At 40.5% G+C, this 26,658-nt stretch overlaps 1 protein-coding gene across 23 annotated transcripts in view; it reads left to right on the forward strand.

The window, feature by feature from the left end:
- The first annotated feature begins 538 nt into the window (after positions 1 to 538).
- The window catches only part of SCAF8 (SR-related CTD associated factor 8), a 255,439-nt gene continuing 229,319 nt past the window's right edge, over positions 539 to 26,658 (forward strand). For 11 of the 23 annotated variants that reach the window (XR_008680900.2, XR_008680902.2, XR_008680901.2 and 8 more), the window contains exons 1-2: positions 584 to 1,127; positions 9,119 to 9,181. Coding sequence is in view for 15 of the 23 variants with exons in the window: in XM_019029392.4 (XP_018884937.2) it covers positions 1,098 to 1,127; positions 9,119 to 9,181 (93 nt within the window). In the remaining 8 variants the exon portion in view is untranslated. Of the gene's footprint in view, positions 1,128 to 9,118; positions 9,182 to 26,658 lie in introns of all 23 variants that reach the window. The other 12 variants (XM_055391096.2, XM_055391100.2, XR_010134406.1 and 9 more) reach the window with 10 other exon arrangements.

Here is a 26,658-nt window from a genome sequence, read left to right on the forward strand (position 1 = left end):
TCCTATGCAGCGGGCATTTCCTGCAAGGAGCTGCTGCATGCCTGTTTCCCTCGCCGCCTGCCCCAACCCGAATCCAAGGCTTTGGTTTCTAATGTTCCCTCCCTGTGCAGTTAAAACAATTTGAGTTCAGTTACTAAATAGATGACCAGGAACTTTTTCTTGGCGGAGGCTGCGGATGTTTAGGGCACTGTCCAGTAAAGTTGTGAAAAGCAACTAAACCCTGCCGCTTGTGCAAAAGGACCAATCCACCGGGAAACAAGGGAAACGCGCACATTTCCTCAACTTGCCGCTTCTTGGGCACGTTTAGGCTCTTCTTAGAGCCGCGCTTTGGAGTTGCCTCCTCCTGCTGTACAAACCCGCCGCGGCGTTCCCCCGGATGCCACAGCGCTCGCTCCCGCGTCCGCGGGGTGCGGGGAGGGGGCGAGGCGCGGGCGGCCCCGAGGCCAAGGCGAGCGCAGCGGAGCCCAGCCGGGCCTCCGGGCGGCGACGCTCTGGCCCCAGCGCGCTCGATGGTTTCCGCGCGGCAGCCGGGGCCCGCACGGTCCAGTCGCCAGGGGGCGCGCTGGCCGGCGCCGCGGATCCCCGAGCTGCGCGGCCCGACTCGAGTCCGCCATATTGGATGCCGCAGCCGCTGCTGCCAGCGCTTCCTCCGCTGTCTTCGCCGAGCGGGGCTGGTTCCTGCGGCCCGAGCGGCGGGGAGGTGAAACAGGAGCCCGTCGGAGGAAGGGGAAGAAGGGAGTGGAGAGTGTAGGGGAAGGGGCTAGAGGGAGGGGGACCGAAACGGAGCGGGGCAGAGAAGAGAAGGCGCCGCGGCCCAGCCCCTCCCCCGCCCGCCGCCGACCCGCCCCGGCAGCGCCTCTGTTCCCTAGAACGGCGCTCCCCCCGCCCTAGCGGCCATGGCGGGGCCGCTCTGCCGCTGAGGGAGCCCTTCCCCGCCAGCGCGTGCCCTTCCACTCCGCCCCGAGGTCGCAGCGGCCCGCTCTCCCGCCAGCGCCCCCTCCTCGCGGCCACGCAGCAGCCCGCGTCTCGCTCTCCCCACCCAGTGCAGTGGCCGCCGCCTCTTCCGCCGCCGGGCTCGGGGCCTCCGCAGCGACAACATGGAGGCCGTGAAGACCTTCAATAGCGAGGTTGGTATGGCAGCCGGGTTCCCCTGCTCCTGCCCGCACCGCCCCCACCCCTGGTCGAGGCCGGGTCCCGGAGGGTGGGCGCTGGCCTGCGGGTTTTTTAAGGGTGGGGAGAGCGGTGGCCTAGCAGTGCCCGTGGGGGAGGGGTGTTTCTCCTCTGGGTGCCCCTCCCCCGGGTCCGGGAGGAGGGTTGGGGGAGGGCCGCCCTGGGGCGGAGGGAGGTTCTGGCGTCTCCGGCGTCCTATGGAATGGCTGCGGGCTTGGAGGGAAAGACCCGGTTGGGCCCTCACCCGGAGACTCCCGACAGGTCCCTCGAGGTCAGTTCCGCCGAGGCCAGGCCCGCCCACCTCCTTCCTGGGCCTTTGAGGATTTAAGTGGACGCTGGACATGACTCTCCAGACCTTCCCGGGTCCTCACTGAGGCTAACACCGATTGGGGGCGGTGGGGGAAATGAACCTACGGGGTGTTGATCTGTGGTCACGTTACACGTAGTGTTTATAATTGAGGCATTGTTGACTAGGTAATTTGCCAGCTAGGGACTTGAGCTAATTGGATGGTTGGTAGGCAGGCAAAGGTTATTCTGCAATATCTTTTATTTTTACTCGCTGCTCTTCTAATCCATCACGACATAAAGACAAATGGTAGGGAGAGATCTGTGCATCGAGAGATGGAAGATTCTGGGGGAAACATTTCTCGCTGGCTCATTCACGTGTCAAACGAGATTTTAAAAAGCAGATTCCATTTTCACTGTGTAGTTGAATTTGCTAGTCTGGAAGAAGACAGGTTTTGATGTATTCAATTTCTTTTTAAACTCCGACTTCAATAGGCCTTAATGTAAACATCAAACATAGCAAGTACACATCTGCACAGTCAGCATTAGTATCCCTACCCGTAAGCCTTGGAAAGTGTAATTATGGCCGGGAACAGTGGCTCAGGCCTGTAATCCCAGCACTTTGGGAGGCCGAGGTGGGCCAATCACGAGGTCAGGAGTTCAAGACCAGCCTGGCCAACGTGGTGAAACCCTGTCTCTACTAAAAATACAAAAAATTAGCTGGGTGTAGTGGCAGGCACCTGTAATCCCAGCTACTTAGGAGGCTGAGGCAGGAGAATCGCTTGAACCTGGGAAGCGGAGGTTGCAGTGAGCCGAGATCTGCGCCACTGCAATCCAGCCCAGTGACAGAGTGAGACTGTCTACAAAAAAAGAAAAAAAAGTGTAATTATGCTGGTAACTAAATTAGCATAAATTTTATGAACTCTTAAAGTGCCAATACTTTATTCAATACTATGATTGTTAAAGAGTATCTTTAATATTTACCTCTTAAAATACGAGGCTTTTTGCTGTGACGGCCCAAATAGGACAGTACTTTTAAATGCCGTTGCATAGTTTTATCTTGTTTTAATTTCTTTAAAAAGAAAAACAGTATTTGGGAATCTTAGCCAAGAGGCTAAACCGTAGATAATATTTGGGCTATTTTCAATAGCGGTGATACATAACTTTTTTTGGAAAGCATTTTCTTTTTTAATACTACATTTTTTATTTTTTAACATTGATAAATTAGAGCAATAGACTTGGGAATCTTCTTTTTTTTTTTTTTTTTGAGACAGAGTTTCGCTCTTGTTACCCAGGCTGGAGTGGCACCATCTCAGCTCACTGTAGCCTCCACATCCAGGTTTCAAGCGATTCTCCTGCCTCAGTGTCCCGAGTAGCTGGGATTACAGGCGCACATCACCACGCCCCGCTAATTTTTGTATTTTTAGTAGAGACGGGGTTTCACCATGTTGACCAGGCTGTTCTCAAACTCCTGACCTCAAGTGATCCGCCTGCCTTGGCCTCCCAAAGTGCTGAGAATATGGGCGTAAGCCACTGCGCCTGGTGTTTCATTTTTTTTCATAGCTATCTTTCTTTTTTTGAGGAGTGTCATTCTGTCACCCAGGCTGGAGTGCAGTGGTGTGATCTTGGCTCACTGCATCCTTTGCCTCCCGGGCCCAAGGGGTCCTCCTCTCACCTCAGCCCCCCAAGTAGGTGAGATTACAGGCCAGTGTCACCACGCCCGTCATTTTTATTTTTTATAGAGAGGAGGTCTTGTTATGTTGCCCAGGCTGGTCTTGAACTCCTGGGCCCAAGCTGTCCTTTCACCTTGGCATCCCAAGTGCTGGGATGACAGATGTGAGCCACCACGCCTAGGGGGTTTTGTTTTGTTTTGTTTTTTGCCCTCATTGGATTTAATTGCCGCCGCCACCCCCTTCCCCACACACGCTTTGATGGGTGTCTGTCTTTGGGGGGGTTCTTAATAATGTGGTCCTCCCCCTCAAAGGGCCATCCAAGACATTTTTTTTTTGAGACGGAGTTTTGCTCTTGTTGCCCAGGCTGGAGTGCAATGGCGAGATCTTGGCTCAATGCAACCTCCACCTCCTGGGTTCAAGCAATTCTCCTGCTTCAGCCTCCGGAGTAGCTGGGATTACAGGCACCCACCGCCATGCCCAGCTAGTTTTTTGTATTTTTAGTAGAGATGGGGTTTCATCACGTTGGCCAGGCTGGTCTCGAACTCCTGACCTCAGGTGATCCACCCGGCTCGGCCTCCCAAAGTGCTGGGATTACAGGCGTGAGCCTCTGCGCCTGGCCCATCCATGACGTTTTAAACAGTAGCTCCTAAATATTAGATGTAAACAAGTGGTTAGTGCACTATGGTTGGTCACAGTAGGGAAGAAATGTTAATTCCAGTTTTTTGTTTTAATATTAATTAAGGATAAGGGGGCCTGACATTTACATGTTTAGATAGGTGTTTCACCTGTTTTCTCATTTTACAGGAACTTGAGGTTTGTGGTAGTCCCATTTTAGTGTATGTAGCACTCTCCCATTTCCCCATATGGATTTCAAAGAACTTAAGTCTTGTAACTTCCTTATTTATTTATATGCTCTAACTTCACCGTATTTCAAAGTGGAGTTAGCTTAAAAATAGCAGTACACAGTCAGGGAGTTGAGGAAGGGAAATATATTTGAAGAAGATTCAGAAAAATACTTTTTTTTAAACACAAAACAATACATAATACTGTTTTTTTATTTTGAATGCAGTTTCTGTGAATGTTGTAATATTTGCTGATGTGTAGTAAACATTGTTATTGCAAATAAGTATATGCTGAGAAGTAGTTCAGTAATGATTGTTTTCCATTAAATTATGTGTTACAAATTACAAAAATTAAAAAGGAATTCTAGTTGCAGGATTAGGAGAAAAGGATGTTTTCGACGCTCGTAGTTTGGCTTTTAAAGGTGTTTATCTTTGGGCTTAATCCATCACAACTTCTCTGCTAAATTTAAAGGTATCTTTGAAACATTGAATTGTCAATTCCATTTGCTTTGTAAGGAATCAAAATTTAGCTCTAAGAATAATCAAGAATGTTTGTCAACAGGATATTTTGATACTTCACCTTAAAATATTTAAAATAGGCTGGGCTCGATGGGTCATGCCTGTAATCCCATCCCTTTGGGAGGCCGAGGTGGGCAGATGACTTGAGCTCAGGAGTTCCATGCTAGCCTGGCCAGCATGGCGAAACCCCCATCTCTACAAAACAACAACAACAACAACACAAATTAGCTGGTCACGGTGGCATGTGCCTGTAGTCCCAACTTGGGTGAAGGGGGTGTAAAGGAGGGGGCAGGTGCTGAGGTGGGAGGATCTCATGACCCAGGAAGGTGGAGGCTGCAGTGAGCTGCACCACTACACTCTGGCCCGGGCAACAGTGCGACCCTGAATCAGAAAAATTGAGACAGGTACTCGCTGTTGACAGGTCACCACGCCGGGCTAATTGTTTTTGTTTTGTAGAGATGGGGTTTTGCCATGTTGCCCTGGCTGGTCTTGAACTCCTGAGCTCCGGTGAACTGCCCACCTCCCCTCCCAAAGTGCTAGGATTACAGGCCTAAGCCGTGGTGCCTGCCCCAAATTAAATGTTTAAAATACAAACTACTTAACCTTTTATGGCTTGCTAAGGCTCAGGTTTTTCCAGACTGAATTTTGTCACCCCCATCTTTTAATTTTGTGGAGATCATTGGTTTGAAAACCAGGAAGATGCCAGAGACTTTAGGAATACAGATTTTTGTGAATTGTGGGTGTGTGTCTGTAGTCTTAGCTACTTGGGAGGCTGAGGTGGGAGGATCTCTTGAGTCCAGGAGTTCGAGGCTATAGAGTGCAATTACTGCACCTGTGAATAGCCACTGCACTCTAGCCTGGGCAACAGTGTGAGACTCTGCTTCAAAAAAAAAAAAAAGAAAAGAAAACCCCAATAATACAGATTTTTAATCTGCAAACTGTAGATGAGTTTCAGCTATGAAAATCCCAGACTTCATGCAAGATATGTATGAGTTGTTTTTGTCATGTCTACCCTCCCTACCGTAATTTCTCAAAGGAGTTGACCTTTCACTTCTGTGTTAAAAATTACTATGTCAGAAGATCCTTTAATTGTGCAGGAATTATGTGGTAAATTTTTCTTCTCACGAGTTAAATGAGATTTAGGCTCAATAATTTATTTTTTAAGTGCCCCATGCTAATTTTGTGGGAGAAAAATAATTTCTATTTAAACATCATCACTGTGATGAAAGTTTAATCCCATGACCACTACTTTCAATTCTGAAATGATGGAAGACTTAAGTTCAGATTAGAATACAAGATTTCCTCAGAGGCAATGGGTGAGCAATTAACCATAAGAGAATTATGAGTGCAAGCTATTGCAGTTGCTGCTGCTCTAAGATGGTGGCACTTGTAATGATTTAGCATTTCTTCCTAGTGAAAAGGGTCGCAGATTGAACTGCCTAAATCTGTGGATTACTTTGGGCCTGCACTGATTGCTGGAATGCAGCAGTTTTATGTGAGCTGCATATCTATACTCTGTACTTAAGAATGATCACTATGTGGAGGTCATTCTGGTAGGATCTTGTTCTATTGTTTTTTTGTTTCCTTTTTTGTTTCTTTGAAAAGGGGTCGTGAGACAGTGGCAGTGCATGACCCATTCTTTCCTTTAGTTTGAGAGGGCATTTTAAAATACAGTAGATTGTTGTTATAGTTTAAGACTGAGTTTCTCTTGCCCAGGCTAGAGTGCAAGGACAGGATCATAGCTTACTGTAACCTCGAACTCCTGGGCTCAAGTGATCTTCCTGCTTCAGCCTCCTGAGTAACTAGGAATACAGGCATGTGCCACTATGCACACCTAATTTTTAAATTTTTTGTAGGGATGGGTGGGGGGTGTCAATATGTTGTCCAGGCTTTTCTTGAACTCCCGGCCTTTAATGATCCTGCTGTGTTGACCTCCCAAAGTACTGGGATTACAGGTGTGGGCCACTGCCCCTGGCCAGATTCTTTTAAATTTTAAGTACTTTAAAAAAACAAAAAACAAACGTAGTTCCTTTACCATTAATCACACTTCAAAAAAGTTAACAGTAAATCTTTAATATAATAAAATACCAATCAGTGATCTATTTTTTTCAGGTCCTTTGTATAGCTAGTGTATTACAATGTAGCCTTTCCCCCATGATCTTGCTGCTCTGAATAGGCTGAGTGGGAAGATGTAGGACCAGATATGTAGGTTTGAGATATGTCAGAATAATAATTTCAGTTTAATTTCTGGATTTACCTTAGTTCATAAATTGAGAGGATTCTGTTACCTTTAATTATATTTAGGATACCTAAATTCTTAGTATTTTTTGTCTCTGGGATCCTTTTGGATAGATTAATCTTTAAACTGTTCCAGGATGCAGGCTTTCCAGAATCAATTTAATATCCACTACATTTTTCTGTTCTATAAAGTGAACTCCCATCTCCATTTTATTTTACTTCCAAATTTGTATCCGGGTGGGTATTTTGTCTAACTGTAGGACTTTTTATAATCTCACCAACATCTAGTAGTAGACATGGCTTGGTAGAGAAAAGTGGAAAAGGTAGAGGGAATAATATAAACGTGAAATTTGTTTTTAGTGTATTTTTCCTTTGTTGATGGTTCAGGATAGGGAATTTATGGGAAGCAGCTATAAAACACTGCATTTGTCTTTTATTTTCATCTACCAGGGAATCTGTCTCTGCTTTTCCTTTCCTATTATCATTTTCTAGAGGGAGTTCTGGTTAATTCTGTCAGTCAGGCTATATTTTTTTCTTTTTACCTTGTGAAGGTCCTTTAAAGATGTAGCATATTAGTTAGTATTATAAAGGAAGGAAATCTTTCACTAACCCCTTTCTGCTCATATGAGAACCCAAGATCTAAGTATCTTGGGAACTATTGATATTTTGGGCTGGATACTTGTTTGCTTGGGGAGCAGTCCTATGCATTCCAGGATGTTTACAGCATCCCTGGCCTCTATGCATTAGATGCCACTAGCACCCTCCACAATTATGACAGCCAAAAATGTTTCCAGACATTATTAAGTGTTTCTTTGGGGGCACAGTGACCCTGGTTCAGAATCACTGATTTAGGTCTCCTGTTAAACTGTCTTAAAACACTGTGCTTTTTCTTCCAGTGATCATAGCAATTTTAAGTAATTTTAATAGTCTTTACCACTAGATAATAAGCTCTATGAGGACAGTGACTGTATTTCCTTTGTTTCATGTCCTTGGTTCATAGCACAGTATCTCAATGTACAGTATATATGTGAAGTAAAGATTTTTTTTCTTTTTCTTTTTCTTTCTTTTTTTTTTTTTGAGACTGGGTCTTGCTGTCGTCCAGGCTCGAGGGCAGTGGTGCCATCAGGGCTCACTGCAACCTCTGCCTCTGCCTCAAGCAATTCTCCCACCTCAGCCTCCTGAGTAGCTGGAACCACAGGCATGCACCTCCATGCCTGGGTAATTGTTGTGTTTTGAATAGAGATGGGGTCTTGCCATATTGCCCAGGCTGGTGTAGAACTCCTGGTCTCAAGAGACCTGCCCACCTTGACCTCTCAAAGTGCTGGAATTATAGGCGTGTGCCACCGTGCCTGGCCGCTAAGTAAAGATTTCTTGAATGAATGGATGCAATCCTAGGTAGCTAAATGACCTTGGCCAAGGTAGTTAACATTTCTGAACATCTGGTTATTACTTCGGGGAGGAGAGTTGGAGAGGGAACTAGTCCATTGAAGATTTCAGTTAGGTTAAGTCCATTGTGAGTTTTATGTTGTCTAGTAATTATGTTATTTTCAAGTCTGATTTTACTGTTTTTCTGCTTGAAATGACATGTAGAAGTTTTTTTCTTACATTAAAAATAGAATACAAGGATAATTGAAACTGATAATGGTTTTGAGAGACTGCATGATTTGAGAGTGTTAATCACGCATCATTAAATATAAAAAAATTTTAGGCATGATGGAAGTACATGTTTCGTGGAGTTCAATTATTTCATTCTAGACTAGCATTGAATTTGTTATAGTAACTGTGATTAACATTTAGGGGACTTTATAGCCCCAGTGTCCCAAAGAGTCATATTCTATGATCATTTGCTTCTTTTTTTTTGAGATGGAGTCTTGCTTCTTTGCCCAGGCTGGAGTGCAGAGGCGTGATCTTGGCTCACTGCAACCTCCGCCTCCTGGGTTCAAGCAATTCTCCTGCCTCAGCCTCCCCAGTAGCTGGAATTACAGGCATGTACCACCACACCCGGCTAATTTTTGTAATTTTAGTAGAGACGGGGTTTCACCATGTTGGCCAGGCTGATCTCGAACTCCTGACCTCAAGTGATCCGCCCGCCTCGGCCTCCCAAAGTGCTGGGATTACAGGTGTGAGCCACCGCGCCCGGCCCATTTGCATCTTTTTCAGAAGGGGTATCGGTGGCTTAGAATTAGTGATAGTGTTACTAGTTGTATGTACAATTTCAGATATCTCTTTCTAAGGCCAGTTATGCTGTTTTGGACAACTTCTAACTCGTAATGGTGTGAAATAATGTAATCAACCTTGACCTTGAACACTGGCTGAGCTCCTGAACTTTTAAGTGAGCTCATTTTGTCTGGTTTTGTGTTCTCAACATCTTTCTCTACTCCTCTCTCTCAGGATTGTGCCTCTACTCCTGCTTGTACAGACTGCTTTTCCAGCAGCATGGACACAAGAAGCATAGTAAGATGATGATAACCCACATAAGGCAGGCCCTTTGGAATATGTTAGGTTTCAATTGGTAGTGGAATAGTGTATTTGATTATATGGTTAGTACTTGGGAAGCAGAATGAAGTTTGTCACTTAGAATAGATTGGTAGTCTTAAAAGAGAGCGTCTAGGGAATAAGTTGAATTGCTTCACAAAAAAATAGGTTAATTGGAGAAAAAAGTTTTATGCTCAATAGTGAGCATAAATCATATATATATAAACTTTTGTTATGTTTACTTGTATTCTGCTCCATGTGATTTTACAAAAGAGATAGAACTATTTGAGTGAATTGCAGACCTCTTAATTGAATAATAAAATACACCTTTTGAAGAATTTCTTTGAACTATAAGATGACAAATTATTGACATATATGCTATAGGAATAAAGAATTGAATTTTTGATTTTCTAATTATAGAGGCAGCAGATTGTGGTAGAGGTACTATTGGTTATGAGAAATAAATGCTGATGAGAAATGTTTCTATAGTTTGTGATTTCTTACCTAAATGGATTCTGTCTCATATTTGATGGTAAACATGATGCATTTGCTTTTTCTGATTTTGATTTTATGCATTTGTTTTGTCTTTCTAATTTTGTTTTATAAGAGTTTCTGATACAGCCATCCTTTAAACTTAAGGAAGGCTATGTAAATGTATTAAAATACCTACTACAGGTCAGGAAAAATCTCAGTAACTTTGACATTTCTTTATTTATTCAGAATGGGGACTGTGTTGCTCATGTTCTCTAAAGACAATTTTGACTATTAAGTTGATGTATGACAAATTTGTTTTTAAAATAATTCTGCAACTTAATGTGATTTATGTAGATTGACTTGAAAGATGTAGGATTTCATTCTTTCATTAATTTGTTCATGCATGTAACTAATATTTAATGAACATGTATCGCGGCCTAGGGATTTTTTTTTTCCATCTCCTGGGATATAGTGGTAAACCAGACAAGCAAAAACCATGCCCTCTTGGAGCCTATGTTGTTGTGATTCTTTTCCTTTTGTCTCATTAGCAGTTTGTGTATTGAACTTGCTGCAGAGCTGGGGAGGCTGTGCAGGCATTACTGACTCCAGCATTGCTTCTTTGCTAGGGACTATGTTGTTTGCAGCCTGATCCGTTCTTAGCATTTTGCCTCTTAGAGTCCAGATTGCCTGTCCACTGTTCAAAATAGAGACTGAACAGGTAGACTTAGTTAAATGATTTTTCAAACAGTGGGAAAATATGACTAGCTACATTGTTTTATACAAAATTGTCTGTTACATATGTTTTAAAATCTCCATTTGATATTTTGGAATCTTAACTATTTCTTGTAAAATACAGCTTTAAGAATGTTTTCTTTTGTCCGTGAGAATCATTAGTCTCCACATGCATGATTTTAAAAAGCAACTATTCTTAAGTGGAGACCAAACCTTATGAATTTAGAAGAATAAACTAATAAGTATTTTCATTTTTAAAGCAAACTTTTTTAAGTACCTGAGAAATTTGATGTCCTTTTTATAAATATTTTCTGAATTTGATGTGATTCCTCAGGGTTCATTTGAGTAGCTTATCAATGAAAGATGAAATAGTTTGCCATGTACTTTAGTGTGTAGAACTTGGGAAATAAAGATTTCTGTACAGTGATCAATGTCTCAGAGGTTGACCAAATCCTAATTAATGGCTTTCTTTGATCTAGCAATGTTTTTGATACCGTAAAGTTTTATGGTTAAGAAAAAATAGACATAAGTGTTTGAGTTTGTTGAAATATTTTAAATATATGAGTAAAATCCTCTGGAGTAAAAAAATTTTTTTAAATCTTTTTTGCCCTTCAAGTGAGTTTTGAATAAGTAATTTTGTTTTTTACATATCAAAACATGATGTAGCAAATGTCTAGTTTCTGTAACAGCTGCTCACTATGATGAAAAAAATCTGTCTTACATATTTTTGAAGTACTTTTAATTTACCAAACATTTATTAGAAGTTAACCACTTTACTGGGCACGGTGGCTCACGCCTGTAATCCCAGCACTTTGGGAGGCCAAGGTGGGTGGATCACGAGGTCAGGAGTTTGAGACCAGCCTGGTCAACATGTTGAAACCCTGTCTCTACTAAAAATATAAAAATTAGCCAGGCGTGGTGGCGTGCACCTGTAATCCCAGCTACTCAGGAGGCTGAGGCAGGAAATCGCTTGAACCGGGGAGGGAGAGGTGGCAGTGAGCTGAGATTGCACCACTGCACTCCAGTCTGGGCAACAGAGCAAGACTCTGGTTGGGTGTGGGTGGGGGTTGGTGGGGGGAAGTTAACCACTTTATCAAAACATCTTATGTACACAAGTCTATGTACCTACTGTGTACTCACAAAAATTAAAAAGAAAAAAAGGAGGTATTAGAAAAAAGTGAACCACTTTATAATATGTAGTGTTTTATACTCTGCCCTCTTTTTCTGCAGCCATTACCATGTTTCCGTGGATCTTTAGTATTAACTTTGTGAGAATGGTTGGATAGGTGTCATCCCATTTTACAGACAAGGAAACTGAGGCCCAACAGTTGTGATTTTTCCAAGGAAATGCAGTTCTGTAAGCATTAGAGCAGGGATTAGAAGGACCTAGTTCTCAACCCCTGGTGCTAGGTATAAAGGGGAACCATCATTCAATTTTTCATAGGTTTTTTTGGTTGGTTGGTTTGTTTTTACTGGTATAATGTCCAAATACAAATTTATTTTTTCCTCATTCTTTTTATAACTTCACATTCATAGAAAAATAGTAAGAATGATGAATAATTTTTGTGTATACTTCATCCAGATTTCTGTGCCTACTGTAACCATGTTTGCTTTCTTACTGTCTCTTCACGTACAAATGAACACATAATTTCTTTTCTGAACATTTTGAGAATAAATTGCAATTCATGGTACCCTTTACCTCTAAATAACTCTGTGTATATTTTAAAAACAAGCTCATTTTATTTAACTATAGTACAATGATCAAAATCAAGAAACTAACTTTGATACAGTACTGTTGTCTGTAGATCATATTCAGATTTCACTAGTCATACCAATAATGTCCTTACTAGAGTAAATTCTACCTCACACCTTACATTCACTTGTCTTAGTCTCCCTTAATGTGAATCAGTTGGTTACTCCTCTTCTCTTGTATGACCTTTGAGATGATATTTGATTAAAATAGGCCAGTATTTTTAGAATTGCTTTAATATTGATTTGCTGCTGCTTCATGATTAGGTTTGGGTTCTATATTTTTGGCAGAAACACTCCAGGAGTAATATTGTATTCCTCTCAGCACACCATATCAGGAATCATGTTGTCCATATATTCCATTAATAGGGATGTAGAGCTTTTGTTTATTATTATTTTTTAAATAGACAGGGATCTTGCTCTGTTGCCCAGGTTTGAGTGCAGTGGTGTGATCATGGCTCACTGCAGCCTCGAACTTCTGGGCTTAAGCAGTCCTTTGACATCAGCCTTCTGAGTAGCTGGGACTACAGGTGCATGCCACCATGCCTGCCTGATTTTTTAGATTTTTGGTAGAGAGGAGGTCGGGCTTTTTTGCTCAGGCTGGGGTGTTACTTTTTATCTGCAGGGTTTCCCTACTGTGTAGTTACTGTCTTTCCTTTGTAACTATTAATAGTATCTTCTGGGGAGATACTTTGATGCAAATACCTTGCTACTTGTCAAATTTTCACCACTTGTTTTGGCATTGTCTTATCTGAATCAGAACTAATGGTGATTGCCACATGGTGATTTTCTGAGTCTATCATTTTTGTATTTATTAGTTCGCATTCTCTACAAGCTTTCCCATTTATATATATAGGTGTATATGCATATTAGTATGAACTCACGGTGTTTTGTGTTTTTTGTTTTATTTGGCGACAGAGTCTCACTCTGTCACTGTCACCCAGGCTAGAGTGCAGTGGCTTGATCTCAGCTCACTGCAGCCTCCACCTCCCAGGTTCAAGCGATTCTCGTGCCTCAGCCTCCTGACTAGCTGGGGCTACAGGCACACAACACCATGCCTGGATAATTTTTGTATTTTCAGTAGAGTCGAGGTTTTGCCATGTTGGCCAGGCTGGTCTTGAACTCCTGGCCTCAAGTGATCCATCTGCCTTGGCCTCCCAAAGTGCTGGGATTACAGGTTTAAGCCACTGCACCCAGCTAAACTCATGGATTTTTTCTTAATTCACTGAGTTATCTTTATACTCTGATTGTCTCAGTTTTGACTAGGCAAGCTGGCTCCTTTGTCCTTTTGACAAGTCCATTATTTTTTGAGTTGTCTTATTCTCTAGTGTAATAAAATATTCCCACCCCAGCCTGGGAATCAGCCATTTCTCTAGTTTCTTTTAGTGTGTGTATATCTATCAATAGATAGAACTGTAAATTATATATATACATACATTCTCTTTCTCATCTGTTTTGTATCTGTTTATCTGAAAAGCCATGAATTCATCATAGTATCTTCAATTCCAGTCAAACACAGTAGGGTTCATTCTAGCTTTCCCTCTTTCCAAGTTTGTCTTCGACAGCAAGAACCCTGGCTTTTGTTATCTACAATATATTTACTTATTATTTGTTCATTCCTGAAATACATAGAAAGTAGTTTCAGAATTGCTAAAGCATATATCTGTAAACAAACCTATTAATTAGAGTTTGTTTATAATTCATTTTTTGTTTTTGCCCCAGGGCATGTAGTTAAAATACTATGTACAAACATTACTTGGTTAGTTTTCTCCCCCACTTAAAGTGGTTTTGCTATTAATTTGAAATAGAGTTAGGTTCAAGTTTTTCTGTTTATATTCCATTTTGACTTTTTTCCTCTTTCATCCTTGTTTGCTATTTTTTTAGTATGTGAAACATTAAAGGTAAATTAACTTTAATCATTTACTTTTCCTAGCTTCAACGTCATAACTACTTATGCTCTGATAAAAAACCAAAACAGCAAAGCATTTATTTAACATTCTTCAGATAACATTCTAAAATTCAGGGGCTTAGATATGGAGAAGGATTTAGGTAAGAGATCCAATAGTGCAGATTCTACTGATGGGTGAAAGAAAGTATATATTTAGAGAACATTTATTGTCTTATGAGTGGAATCTCCAGTCCAGGGGGCAGCAAACTTTGTAGAGTATTAGTAAATATTTTAGGTGTTGTGGGCCTCTTTGTATATTCTTCATCTTTTACAAAGCTTAAAATATAGAACCGTGCGGCTGAGTGTGGTGGTTAGGCCTGTAATCCCAGCACTTTGGGAGGCTGAGGCGGGCTGATTGCTTGAGATGAGAAGTTCAGACCAGCCTGGGCAATATTGTGAAACAATATGTCTCTACAAAAAATATTAATACAAAAAAATTAGCTGGGTATGGTGATGCATGTCTATAGTCCCAGCTACTTGGGAGGATTGCTTAATCCAGGGAGGTGGAGGTTGCAGTGAGTTGAGATTGTGCCACTTTACTCCAGCCTGGGTGACAGAGCAAGACCCTATCTCAAAACAAACAAAAAAAACCCATATAGGTATACATATACCATCCTTAGTTTGAGGGCCTATCAAAACAGGCCAAAGGCTATGCTTTGCTGGGCTCAGCAGTAAACTTAGAAACCCAAGAACTTAATTAATAACTTGCTACTTGTAAACAAGAATTATAATCGAGCAGAACAGTATAGCTCATAAAGGCCTTATAGTGCTTATTTTAACATCAAAAACAGAGCAAAACGACTTGAAAAGCTGCCTGGTGGAAATATTCGTTTAGCATATTTTTTTTTGCATCGACCATGTGCAGATACTATTTTAGGCACTAGGATTCAACAGTGTACAAAACAGACCAAATGAAAAACCAAAACAAGCCTCTGCCTTCATGGAGTTTACATTTCATTTCTGTGTGTGTGTGTGTGTGTGTGTGTGTGTGTGTGTGTGTACGTACTAGAAATGAATGTTTGTTTTTCCTCATTTAGTGCCATTTTATTTATTGAAAGTTGTTTACATTTTAATTGCAGAGAGGATTCTTGTTGGGAAAGTTGATTTAAAAAATTAAGCAAAGGGGACAAAATTTTAAAAGGTTAGCTCATTGCTTTCTATCTCTTCCTTTTTTGTGAAGTGTAATATTTATTTGAAAGTGATTCTTAGTCATTATGATTTCAATGTGTTACTGCACTCGCTAAGGGAAGACAATAAAATCAGACTGCACTAATTGGCACAAACAACCCAGACCTAATTTAGTGATAAGTACATGTGCATTATGGAACTTTTAAAAAATATTATTCACATACATAAAAAGGCTTTAATGAATAAATGAGAAGGAGAATAACTACTATCCAAAGTTGGGAGCCGCTGTGGATATAGTTGCTTACGTGGTTTTCTTAAAATAGGGACAAAGTTTACTAATAGGACTAGTATTTATTTACTAAATGTTAATAAAAGCTCAAGAACTGTTTGCAGATTATCCATCTTGTCTCTGGCTGAATATCAGCACCTTTGAATAAAAATTGTCGAGATAAATTTTTACCATGTTACTTTTTTTTTTTTTTTTTTTTGCTGAAATGACTTCTATGAGTGGTTTTTAAATTTGCCTTTGTAAAGATTATTAATATCTTTGGCTTTTTTTTAACATCAAGAAATAAGGTTTTAATTTTTATAGCAATTTCTGTTGAACAAGAAATTCCAAATCCTTATTCTCATTTTATGAGATAACTCAGAAGTTTTTAGAAGCCTGTCTCTGTTTTGGTGGTAATTTCAAGAATGAAAGTTGTGAGCAACTTAGCTGAAGAGTAGTAAAATCCTAAAGGAGTTGTTTAGAGGCTGCAGCATCATTCTTGTGCAAAATTTCCTAATCAGTACTTTGATTTATTTGCAAAAGCAAAGAATTAAATGTCTGAGTCCTCTTAGAGCTTTAACAGTTTATTAATTCCAAATAATCCTATGGGTGAAGGCCTATGAATAAAATGTCTTTTTTTTTGAGACGGAGTTTTGCTCTGTCGCCCAGGCTGGAGTGCAGTGGCGCCATCTTGGCTCACTGCAACTTCTGCCTCCTGGGTTCAAGTGATTCTCCTGCCTCAGCCTCCCGAGTAGCTGGGATTACGGGCATGGCGCCACCATCCTTGGCTAATTTTGTATTTTTAGTAGAGATGGGGTTTCTCCTGGTTTATTAGGCTGGTCTCAAACTCCCGACCTCGGTGATCTGCCCGCCTTAGCCTCCCAAAGTGGTGGGATTACAGGCATGAGCTACCGCACCCAGCCTAAAATCTCTTATTTTGCTAGTCCTACACAATTGTCGATTTTTTCATTTTAATTACAAAATAGTTTTCAGATTGCTTTAATACAATAATAGCCTATGAAGGTTTTAATAGTAATAGCATCTGGTGGTTGGAAAGAGTGCATGGAAAGTTGCTGGTTGTTTGAGCTTTGTTACTTGCTTGCCATCTGTCAGCCATTCTGCAGGGTAGTCCGCAACATTAGATACCTACACAGCCTTTTCCTCAGAAAGCTCTTTCTGATGGGGTGGGGCTGGGAATATGATGAAAAGTAATATGAGGAGCATTATGATATGAAGAGTAGTGATGTCACCTATGTATAGTTTGTGTACTTTCTACTGTGTACACTGTGATGTATACAGTAGAAAGGGTGGAGGCATTGTGTGCAAAACATAAAAGCTCATTGTCAAGGAAATTGCAGCTTTGGGTAGGGGATAGGGTAGGGAGGAGTGATTGGAGAGTTGAGCCTGGGTTTTCTGATGAAGGGCCTTTATATAGCATGCATAGGACCTCCTTCTAAATCAAAAGGGAATTGAGAGTCTGAAGGGCTTTAAATGAAAGCACAAGTTTTAAATTTGTTTTAGAAAAATGACTAGCATCTTTGTGGAGCAGGGAATGGCAGTGGCGGGATGAGTTTGGGATAGGAAGGTTAAATTAGTCTAGAGAAGATGAGGGGCTCAATTAAAGTAATACTAATAGGGAGAAGAGGAAGGGATGACTGCAGTAGAAGTTTAGTAATAATAGGGAGCTGGATATGAGGAAGATGGGTGTTGCCAGGGCTTTGGTTTAAGGTTGATTTAAGAGTATGGTACCAGTCACTAAGATGGGCAAATCAGGGAGAGAAAGAAGATTGAGGAGAATGATAATTTGGGGGGGATAGGGTGGATGGGGGATTTTTTTTCTCACCAAGAATAAAAGAAAGATCCTCACTGTGGAAGGAGGCTTAAAATCACCTTTATCTCAACCACCCAAAGACTGTTAATGGTTACTGTTTTGTTAAGTACAGTAGTTTGTACATCTTGAATATTTGTTGTCTGTGGAACATCAAGGTGGAGATACCTAACTAAATATATGGGTTGGGTACCTGGAGAAAACAGGCTAGAAATGAAGATTGAGGGGACCGTGTAGTTGTTCAGGGTGATAATGTAGGGAAAGAAGAGAAGCCAGCCTAGAGGAAGATCTTGTAGAGTCTTTTCATCCTCAGGTTTGTCCTCCCTCCCTCCCTTTCCCCCATCCCTATCACGTTGGGTTTGTGAGTATAAGACATTTAAAAGCAACTCTGCGTGAAGTATGCTTGATTTTAAATTCTGCCTATACAACCAGATGTTCTTGTGTGTAATTAAAACTTAAGTAGTAAATTGAATGGCCTGTGAATAAAATTAAGGATTCAAATTTTGTTTAATGAGATTTTATTAGAATTTCTTAACATTAAGCTCACTCATATTATTCAGCATTTTATTTACTCTTAGTTACATAATTCTTTGCCTTAAGTCTACTGTAAGCAATTTATTGTGTACATGGAATTGTGCATTTAAAGACTACATCATTAGATATAGAACCCATATTTATTTGGGAAATTCCAACTAATACAATTCTGGTATTTTTTTGCGAAAAAGCTTTATAAATGAGTTATTCTTTTTCTTGTTCTCATTTTGGCCATTTCATTGTTAATAGTACTATATTAAAAGGTAACATGTTTTCATTTTGATGTTTACAAAAGACATGGGAATGAACTGAAATTAAAGGAAGGTGGACTGTGTGGATCCCAGGAAAATTAAAATGAAGTTATTTTCATATATACACCAGTGTATTTTTGTGTTTTGTTTTCTCCCATGGAGAATTGTTTCTGTTTTCTTTGATTTTAGAATAGGGTGGCTAAAGGCCATCACAAACATGTTATGCATTTGTAGCTAAAGGAATAGCTAGTTGTGGTTCTATAACTGGGTTCCCTGTTAACTGTCTTGCTTAAACCTGATATCTAAAAACCACATTTTTTTTTTTTTTTGAGACGGAGTTTCGCTCTTGTTGCCCAGGCTGGAGTGCAATGGTGTGATCTCCGCTCACTGCAACCTCCGCCTCCCAAGTTCAAGTGATTGTTCTGTCTCAAACTCCCGAGTAGCTGGGATTACAGGCATGCGCCACCCTGCCTGGCTAATTTTGTATTTTTTTGTTGAGACGGGTTTCTCCACGTTGGTCAGGCTGGTCTCGAACTCCCGACCTCAGGTGATCCACCCACCTTGGCCTGCCAAAGTGCTGAGATTACAAGCATGAGCCATCGCGCCCGGCCAAAACTACGAATTTTAGACCTGAAAGACATATCTGAAAGACTCGTTTTACAGATGAGGAATCAAGATTCAGAAATGATTAAACTTGTTCAGTCATACCTTTACTAGGTGCACATAGTTAGTGGCCTAATTAGAACACATTTATATCCTCTTTGTTTACTGCTGTTTTCATTATTTTTACTATGGATTTTTTGAGTGTGATCTTGGTGGTAGTTATGTTTGGTGGAGGGAGGAGAGGAGTGGGAATTGGTGATTCTTAATAGATTATTAATATTTCATGTTAACTCTGGGACAGAATAAGGAGCATACTACTGTGCTGCTCTTCTCCTCCTCGTAGAACAGTATGCCACAGAGAATACGCTTTCCTTGGCAAGGAAGTATTGCACAGAGCACCCACTTGGCCAACAGTTCTCCAGCAACTCACTCTGCAGAAAACTAAAAAGCCTTTGAGTCCAAAGCTCATGTATTTTGTACCCACTTTTAAAGAGAGGAGTGTGGTTATTCTTTTAAGTCTATATCCTTAATGTATCTGTAGTATGTTTCTAATTTTCACATTTTAACAATGATGGCTACTTTGTGACTACTACATTTAGATTTTTGCAAACTACTGTTTAGAAGGTTCCTAGTCTCTAGAGGCCTTTTAAAGCCTGAAAAGGCTTCAAAATTAATATGGTTGCTGTAAAGTAACATGTGACAGATGACAGTTGGCCGCCAGGAAGGAGATGGTGGTTTTATCATTTACAAAATGAGATTAGATAAGATGACCTTTAGGATCCCTTACGTACTAATCCTGATGAGCAAGTTTTCTAATTAATCTTTTCTTAGCCTCATTTAAAAAATAGAGATAATGGTATATTTCCTGACTACCTCTCAGTTGGTTTGAATATTTTAAAAAATCTAATGATTTTATAAAGTATTTGGAAAGCTAAACTTTTATTCTACTACTAGGGGATACTGGGAATTTTAATTTTTTTTTTTTTATTTAAGAGGCTGCAACTGGGGAACATGTAGTGTCATTGTGGATATCTCTGTTGCCCTGGAAAGTATCTTCATATTATAACATAATTTAATAGTGGGTAAAAGTTATAGAGACTATGAGTTGTAAAGAATGTGCTAGATTATGTTCAGCATATATTTCAAGTTGGGGAAATAGTGGAACAAACAGCAGACAGTTACAAAATACAGACTATAATGTATTTTGCTTGTTTGTTTTTTTGAGATGGAGTCTCACTCTGTCGCCCAGGCTAGCATGCAGTGGTGCAGTCATGTCTTGCTGCATCCTCCGCCTCCTAGGTTCAAGTGATTCTCCTGCCTCAGCCTCCAGAGTAGCTGGGATTATAGGCACTTGCCACCATGCCCGGCCAGTATTTTAGACTGATATTATTACTGGTCATCATTTAAAAGAATTTCATTGTTCCGTTAAATCCAGCAAGGCTTTCAAGAACCAGTTTTAAGCAGTAAAAAGGAGTACAGTTTTGTTTTTGTTTTTGTTTTTTTAATTTACCAGAAGGTATAAAGTGGGCCAGGCATGGTGGCTCACTCCTGTAATCCCAGCACTTTGGGAGGCCGAGGTGGGCAGATCACCTGAGGTCAGGAGTTCGAGACCAGCCTGGCCAACATGATGAAACCCTGTCTCTAGTAAAAATACAAAAATTAAGGCCCGGTGTGGTGGCTCACGCTTATAATCCCAGCACTTTTGGGAGGCCAAAGCAGGTGAATCACCTGAGGTTGGGAGTTTGGGACCAGCCTAGTCAATACGGTGAAAGCCCATCTCTACTAAAAAATACAAAAATTAGCCAAGTGTGGTGGCACACACCTGTAATCCCAGTTACTCGGGAGGCTGAGGCAGGAGAATCGCTTGAACCTGGGAGGCGGAGGTTGCAGTGAGCCAAGATCGTGCCATTGCACTCCAGCCTGGGCGACAGAGCAAAACTTTGTCTCAAAAAAATAAATTAAAAAAAAAAATTAGCTGGACACAGTGGCGGGCGCCTGTAATTCCAGCTACTCGGGAGGCTGAGGCAGGAGAATCACTTGAACCCGGGGGGCAGAGGTTGCAGTGAGCCAAGATCGCGACTCTGCCTCAAAAATAAATAAATAAATGTATAAAGTGTCTATTTTATATATATACATGTATACAATGTACATATTTATAATATTTATACATATTTATGAAGAAAGATGCATGTAGAATACGCTGGAAGGTGGCCTACCAGCCGTTTAACACTGGTTATTTCTGAAGAAAGCAGTAGGTGGATAGGGTGCAGGAATGAGACCTTTTAATAGTTTGATTTTTTTCACAGTGAGCATTTATTACCTTATTACTATTATTAATTTAAGTTGAACTCTTACTCTGTCACACAGGCTGGAGTGCAGTGGCATGATCATAGCTCACCGTAGCCTGGAACTCCTGGGCTCAAGCGATCCTCCCTCCTCAGCCTCCCAAAGTATTGGAATTATAGGCGCGAGCCACTGTGCCTGGTCTCCATATTGTTTTTGTAATATTTTCTCCAAACCCAAACAGTATGTGTCTTAGCCATTAGGAGAAAGGTGGAGTTAGTCTATTTTAATACTGCTTGAATTAAATCACTTAGAGAAAGGGAGCTTAAGAGTTTGAAGATCCTTAAGCCCTATTGAAGACTTAAAATTCATGTTTAAATGCAGTTTATTTAGCTGTTACTTGATCATGCTTAAATAATTCATGCTTAAAATTCATGTTTAAATGCAGTTTATTTAGGTGTTATTTGATCAGTAGACTCAAAAGCTTTATAATCTTTTGTTTTTAAAGTCTTCTTGGTTATTCATTGGTGCTATTAAATGGTGTGTCACCACAGTCATCCATCATCTGATTCAGTGACGTTGCTAGCTAGTGAACTTTTTGTTTTGTTTTTGGAAACTGGGCTACATCTGAGTTGCCTAGGTAGTGAGAAGAACTGGATTTGAGACACAGTTCCATAACTCACAAGCAGTTTGATTTTAGTTAAGTCACTTAACCTAATTTTATACGTTTATAAAACGAGAATAGTAAATATCAATCTTATCAGGCCATTCTGAAAGCAAAAACAGTTGTGATAGTGTTTAATAATTGACAGTGGACCTCACAGATGAAAAGTATATTACTATCTTTATCGTTTTTCTCATGCAGCTCCGTCTCTTTCAAATTTTTGTGTTGGTTAGTCTCATTTCTGAAATGGTTTTATCCTTCCTTAGGCCTTGTAGGCTCTTCTACTTATTCTCCCTTTGTTATTTAGTTTTCAGTATTTATTCCTTATCTTTTCAACTATTATCTCTTCAGAAATTACTTGTATTTTTTAATTTTCTCTTTTGGGATTCAGTCTCATATCTTCAAGGTATTTTGTGTACGTGTGCGTTTGAAATCATTGTTGTCACCTCATGTCTAAACTTGCCTTTCCTCCACAAACTTACTTTTAGACTTCTGTTTATATCGGTAGTAAAATCATGTTCATGAATACTCAGAGTTGAAAACTTGGAATTATTTTAGATGCCACTCTTTCATCCATACTTTTGTCAGTCATGAAAGCTAATGAATTATTTTCTAAAAAATGTATATTTTGCATCCTTCTCATTCTTTTTATTCTCAGTGTTAACACTTTAGCTCTTATCCTCATCGCTTCTCCTTTGGTTTGTTGCAGTCAGTTTTTAATTGGCTCCTAATTTACTATGCTCTTTTTCTCTAGTTCATATAGTAGAACTAGGTATTTTAGATTATTAGATTATTATTATTATTATTATTATTTTAGACAGAGTCTTGTTCTGTCGCCCACACTGGAATGCAGTGGTGTAATCTTGGCTCACTGCAACCTCCACCTCCTGGGTTCAAGCGATTCTTGTGCCTCAGCCTCCCGAGTAGCTAGGATTACAGATGTACACCACCATGCCCAGCTAATTTTTGTATTTTTAGTAGAGATGGGGTTTTGTCATGTCCAGTCTGGTCTCGAACTCCTGACCTCAAGTGACCCTCCCGCCTCGGCCTCCCAAAGTGCTGGGATGCCTGGCCCAGATTATTAGATTAATTTTTATTACTATTAGTTTTAATAGTGATATTGCTTGAATCATCTTGTATTTCTAAAAACCTTTCAGTTTCCCCTTGCCTTCAGCTGTACAGGTTCCTGAGCTATGGATTTGAGACTTTACATAAGATTATTTTATAAGACTGTAAATAGGAATATGCTTATTATATACATTGCATATAAAGATGCTGTGAAACAGGAAGATTTACTGTATGCAAAGCTGTGCACTATATATTCCCATTATTCCCATTTGTGTGTCTTGTTGGTTTAGGAACTCAGTGATTTTGTAGTAGGAAAGCACAGAGTTCTTTTGAGATTCTAATGCATTTCCATTGGGAAATAGCCACCTCTTACCTTTTTGTAAATCACTGTAAAGAGAGATTTATTGATGAGTATGTTATAAATGTAAATAGCCTGGAAGCGGAATCATAGCTGTAACTGGAATGCTCTTTTCCCAGTCTATTTCACTTACATTTTCTTATTAAACTTTATGCTTGTGGTTTCTAACTGGATGTTTATTTCACTTATACATCCCTCCCCCAGTATTTTTATTTTGACACTAAATTATGTCATTAGATCTTGTGTTAATGAGGAAAAGTTTGAGGTCCTAAATACCACTTTTGTATACAGTATTATTTCTCTGTTAAATGCTTATGGGAGTGTGAGGAGAGAATAACAAAGATGCTCTGTCACTAATAGTTAAGTTTAATACATATATTTTGAATTAGTGTCTCTGCAGAATAACCTGTGATTACATTTTAGAGATCTTCGAGATCATTATTGAATTGTCAAAAATCTCAGAAGGCTGAGAACCCACTATATAATAATAATGATACGTATATCACTCTCCCGCTCTACCTCAGCAGATTGTTAGATAAATGGAGGTGAAGGTCTAAATGTTATTTTTTGTTTTCTAAAGGGCAGAATATAGTGCTGGTGTTCAGTAGTTAGACGAATGTTGGCTTGGCCTGTTTACCATTTAGCTTTGAACTGTTAATCAGTTGAATTTGGTTTTGTATTCCCCAGTTGTCTAGTTGTTTTTAGTTGATTATACCTTGATAATAAAACTGTTTGAGTTAGAACATGATGATTAACTCTCAAATTTATACATTGTATACAAGGATGATTATTTTATACTATAACAAATGATGTTGGGGATTATTTCAGAGTGCAACATTCTGTTGCATTGAAATACGTTCTTTAGGCTGGGCACGGTGGCTCACACCTGTAATCCCAGCACTTTGGGAAGCGGAGGAGGGCGGATCGCTTGAGCCTCAGGAGTTTAAGACCAGCCTGGACAACACAGCGAAACCCGTCTCTACAAGAAATACAAAAATTAGCTGGACATGTTGGTGCATTCCTGTAGTCCCAGCTACTCGGGAGGCTGAGGTGGATCGCTTGAGCCTGGGAGACGGAGGTTGCAGTGAGCTGAGGTTGCACCACTGCACTCCAGCCTGGGTGACAGAGTGAGGCCCTGTCTCAATAAATAAATAAGTTGTCTTTTTTTGAGTCTCACTCTGTTGCCCAGGCTGGAGTGCGGTGGTGCAACCTCTGTCTTCTGGGTTCAAGCAATCCTCCTGAGCAGCTAGGACTACAGGTGCACGCCACTACGCCCAGCTAATTTTTATTTTTACTAGAGATGGGGTTTTGCCATGTTTGCCAGTCTAGTCTCAAACTCCTGGCCTCAAGTGATCTGCCTTCCTTGGCCTCCCAAAGTGCTGGGATTATAGGCATGAGCCACCGTGCCCAGCCAACAAATATACTTTTTATACCTATGAATATTGGCATAGGATTATAGATACATGATTGCAAAACTTGTCAAAAGTAAAGTTCTGAGGGAAAAATTAAGAGAAATTTATATCATCAGCCATGGCTTTGGCATTCTACTTTTTTGAGTAAAATTAATCTGCTCTGTTCAAGTGAATTTAGGTGTGAGAAAGCTGGATAAACTGCCTTTGCTAGCTGGTATTTGGTTGCCTGATTACCTTTGAAACCTTATATTAAACTACTGTATGAAAGTCAAATCATCACATGCTTGGATACCTAATATGTAACACATTGTGGAAGACATGAAAAAAATACCTTTATTGGCTGCTACTTATTGAAGATTATCAGTTAAAGTCAGAGTTTTCCAAAATGGGTGGATTGATGGAAAGATAGGAGGGATGGGTGGAAAGATGGATAGATCTGTGTATCTGCATATGTGTACACACAGACATATACATGTACATATGCCTCTGGATGATTATAACTGCTTTAAAATGTTTGATAACTCCATCATCTGTGTCATCTTGGGATTGGCATTTGTTGATTGTTTTTTCCCTCGAGCAGTGGACAGATTCCCTGGGGTATGTGAAGTAAGTTTCACTTTTTTTTTTTTTTTTTTGAGTTGGAGTCTCACTCTGTCATCCAGGCTGGAGTACAGTGGCGCAATCTTGGCTCACTGCAACGTCTGCCTCCCAGGCTCAAGTGATTCTTCCACCTCAGCCTCCTCAGCAGCTAAGAGCACAGGTGTGTGCCATCACTCCCAGCTAATTTTTTGTATTTTTGGTAAAGACAGGGTTTCACCATGTTACCCAGGCTGGTCTTGTAATCCTGGTCTCAAGCAGTCTGCCTGCCTTGGCTTCCCAAAGTGCTGGGAATACAGGTTTGAGCCACCGTGCCTGGCCAAGTTTCACTTACATGCTGGCGACATTTTTAATATTATGTTGTAAGACTTCATCAAAATCCTCTGAAGGGTGTTGATTTTTGTTTATCAGGCAGTCAGTTTGGTTAACTTCAGGATGCGAGTTCTGTCTTGCCTTTTTGTGGTGGTTCCAGTGTCAGTTCAGTTCTCAAAACATTTCTTTTGAGGTGCGCACAGCATACTTTCCACTCCAGTTAGTCTAGGAATTGGGCAGTGGTTTACATGGATTGTAGTTCTTAGAGCCTTTGCTGTGCTTCTTTGGGTCTGTTTCATGCAGGCATAATTCTAGTATGAGCCCAGGACGTAGTTCATACACAAAACTAGGGGATCCTCTTCTCTTTCTCTTTCTAGGATTCCCATTCATTCTCCAGATGCCAGCGTTCTTTTTTCCCTGTTTCTCTGGCCAAAAAGTCATGTTTCTTTCCAAGCTCAGCCTTCAGAATGAAGTAGTGAAAAAGAAAAATAGGAACTCCCACCCCTCTTCTTTGGATAATAGAGACCCCTGTTTCCTCTTACGTTAGCCACAGATGGATCTTCTTGAGATTTAGGTACCAGTGTGGTAACAGGGTCTGCCTTCAAACCCTTGGCAAGGCCAGAAGGGAGAAGGGGAAATTTTTTTCTTTTTTCCTTCCCTCCTCCTCTACAGCATGGAGGAGTCCTTTTTCCTAGTATTCTGGCTGAATGGGGTTTCTCCTAGTGTTTTTCCCACTAGTATTGGCTACACCTTTCTGTATTCTCCTAGCACTGAGATCAAAGCTAGGAGATCATAGATCATACTAAACACTACGAAATTACCTCAGCTCCCATGCACAGCCACCCACCCCGTCCCCTTAGCTTTCACTGGTCATTTTTCAGGTTTGACTCTGGTTTCCAGTTTGCCTGCTGTTTTTTGCTTCCGGATTACTCAGGTAGTTGCTTTTTGTCTTGAGTTGGGGATTTTGAGTTGTCATCAGTGCGAAAGCAAGGCCTCGTAGTTTGGTTTACTCTATCTTGGCTGGCACTGTAAAGCGTATGTACCTTTTTTGGAGTATTTTTTAATTCGCTCTATTCCAAGGGTTTAGAAAGGATGTGCAAATTTGTGTGTTGAATTAAAGGACTTACGCAGATGAGTTTTTGGTTTTAGGGGAGAGTTGATTACAATTTTTTTTTGTTTCAAAGCAGTTTTAAACTAAGTTTCAAAAATAGATCTCTTCTTTTTTAACAGTATTCAAAACTGTAATG

The sequence above is a fragment of the Gorilla gorilla genome, chromosome 5 (genome assembly GCF_029281585.2).
Source record: "Gorilla gorilla gorilla isolate KB3781 chromosome 5, NHGRI_mGorGor1-v2.1_pri, whole genome shotgun sequence".
Taxonomy (NCBI): Eukaryota; Metazoa; Chordata; class Mammalia; order Primates; family Hominidae; genus Gorilla; species Gorilla gorilla.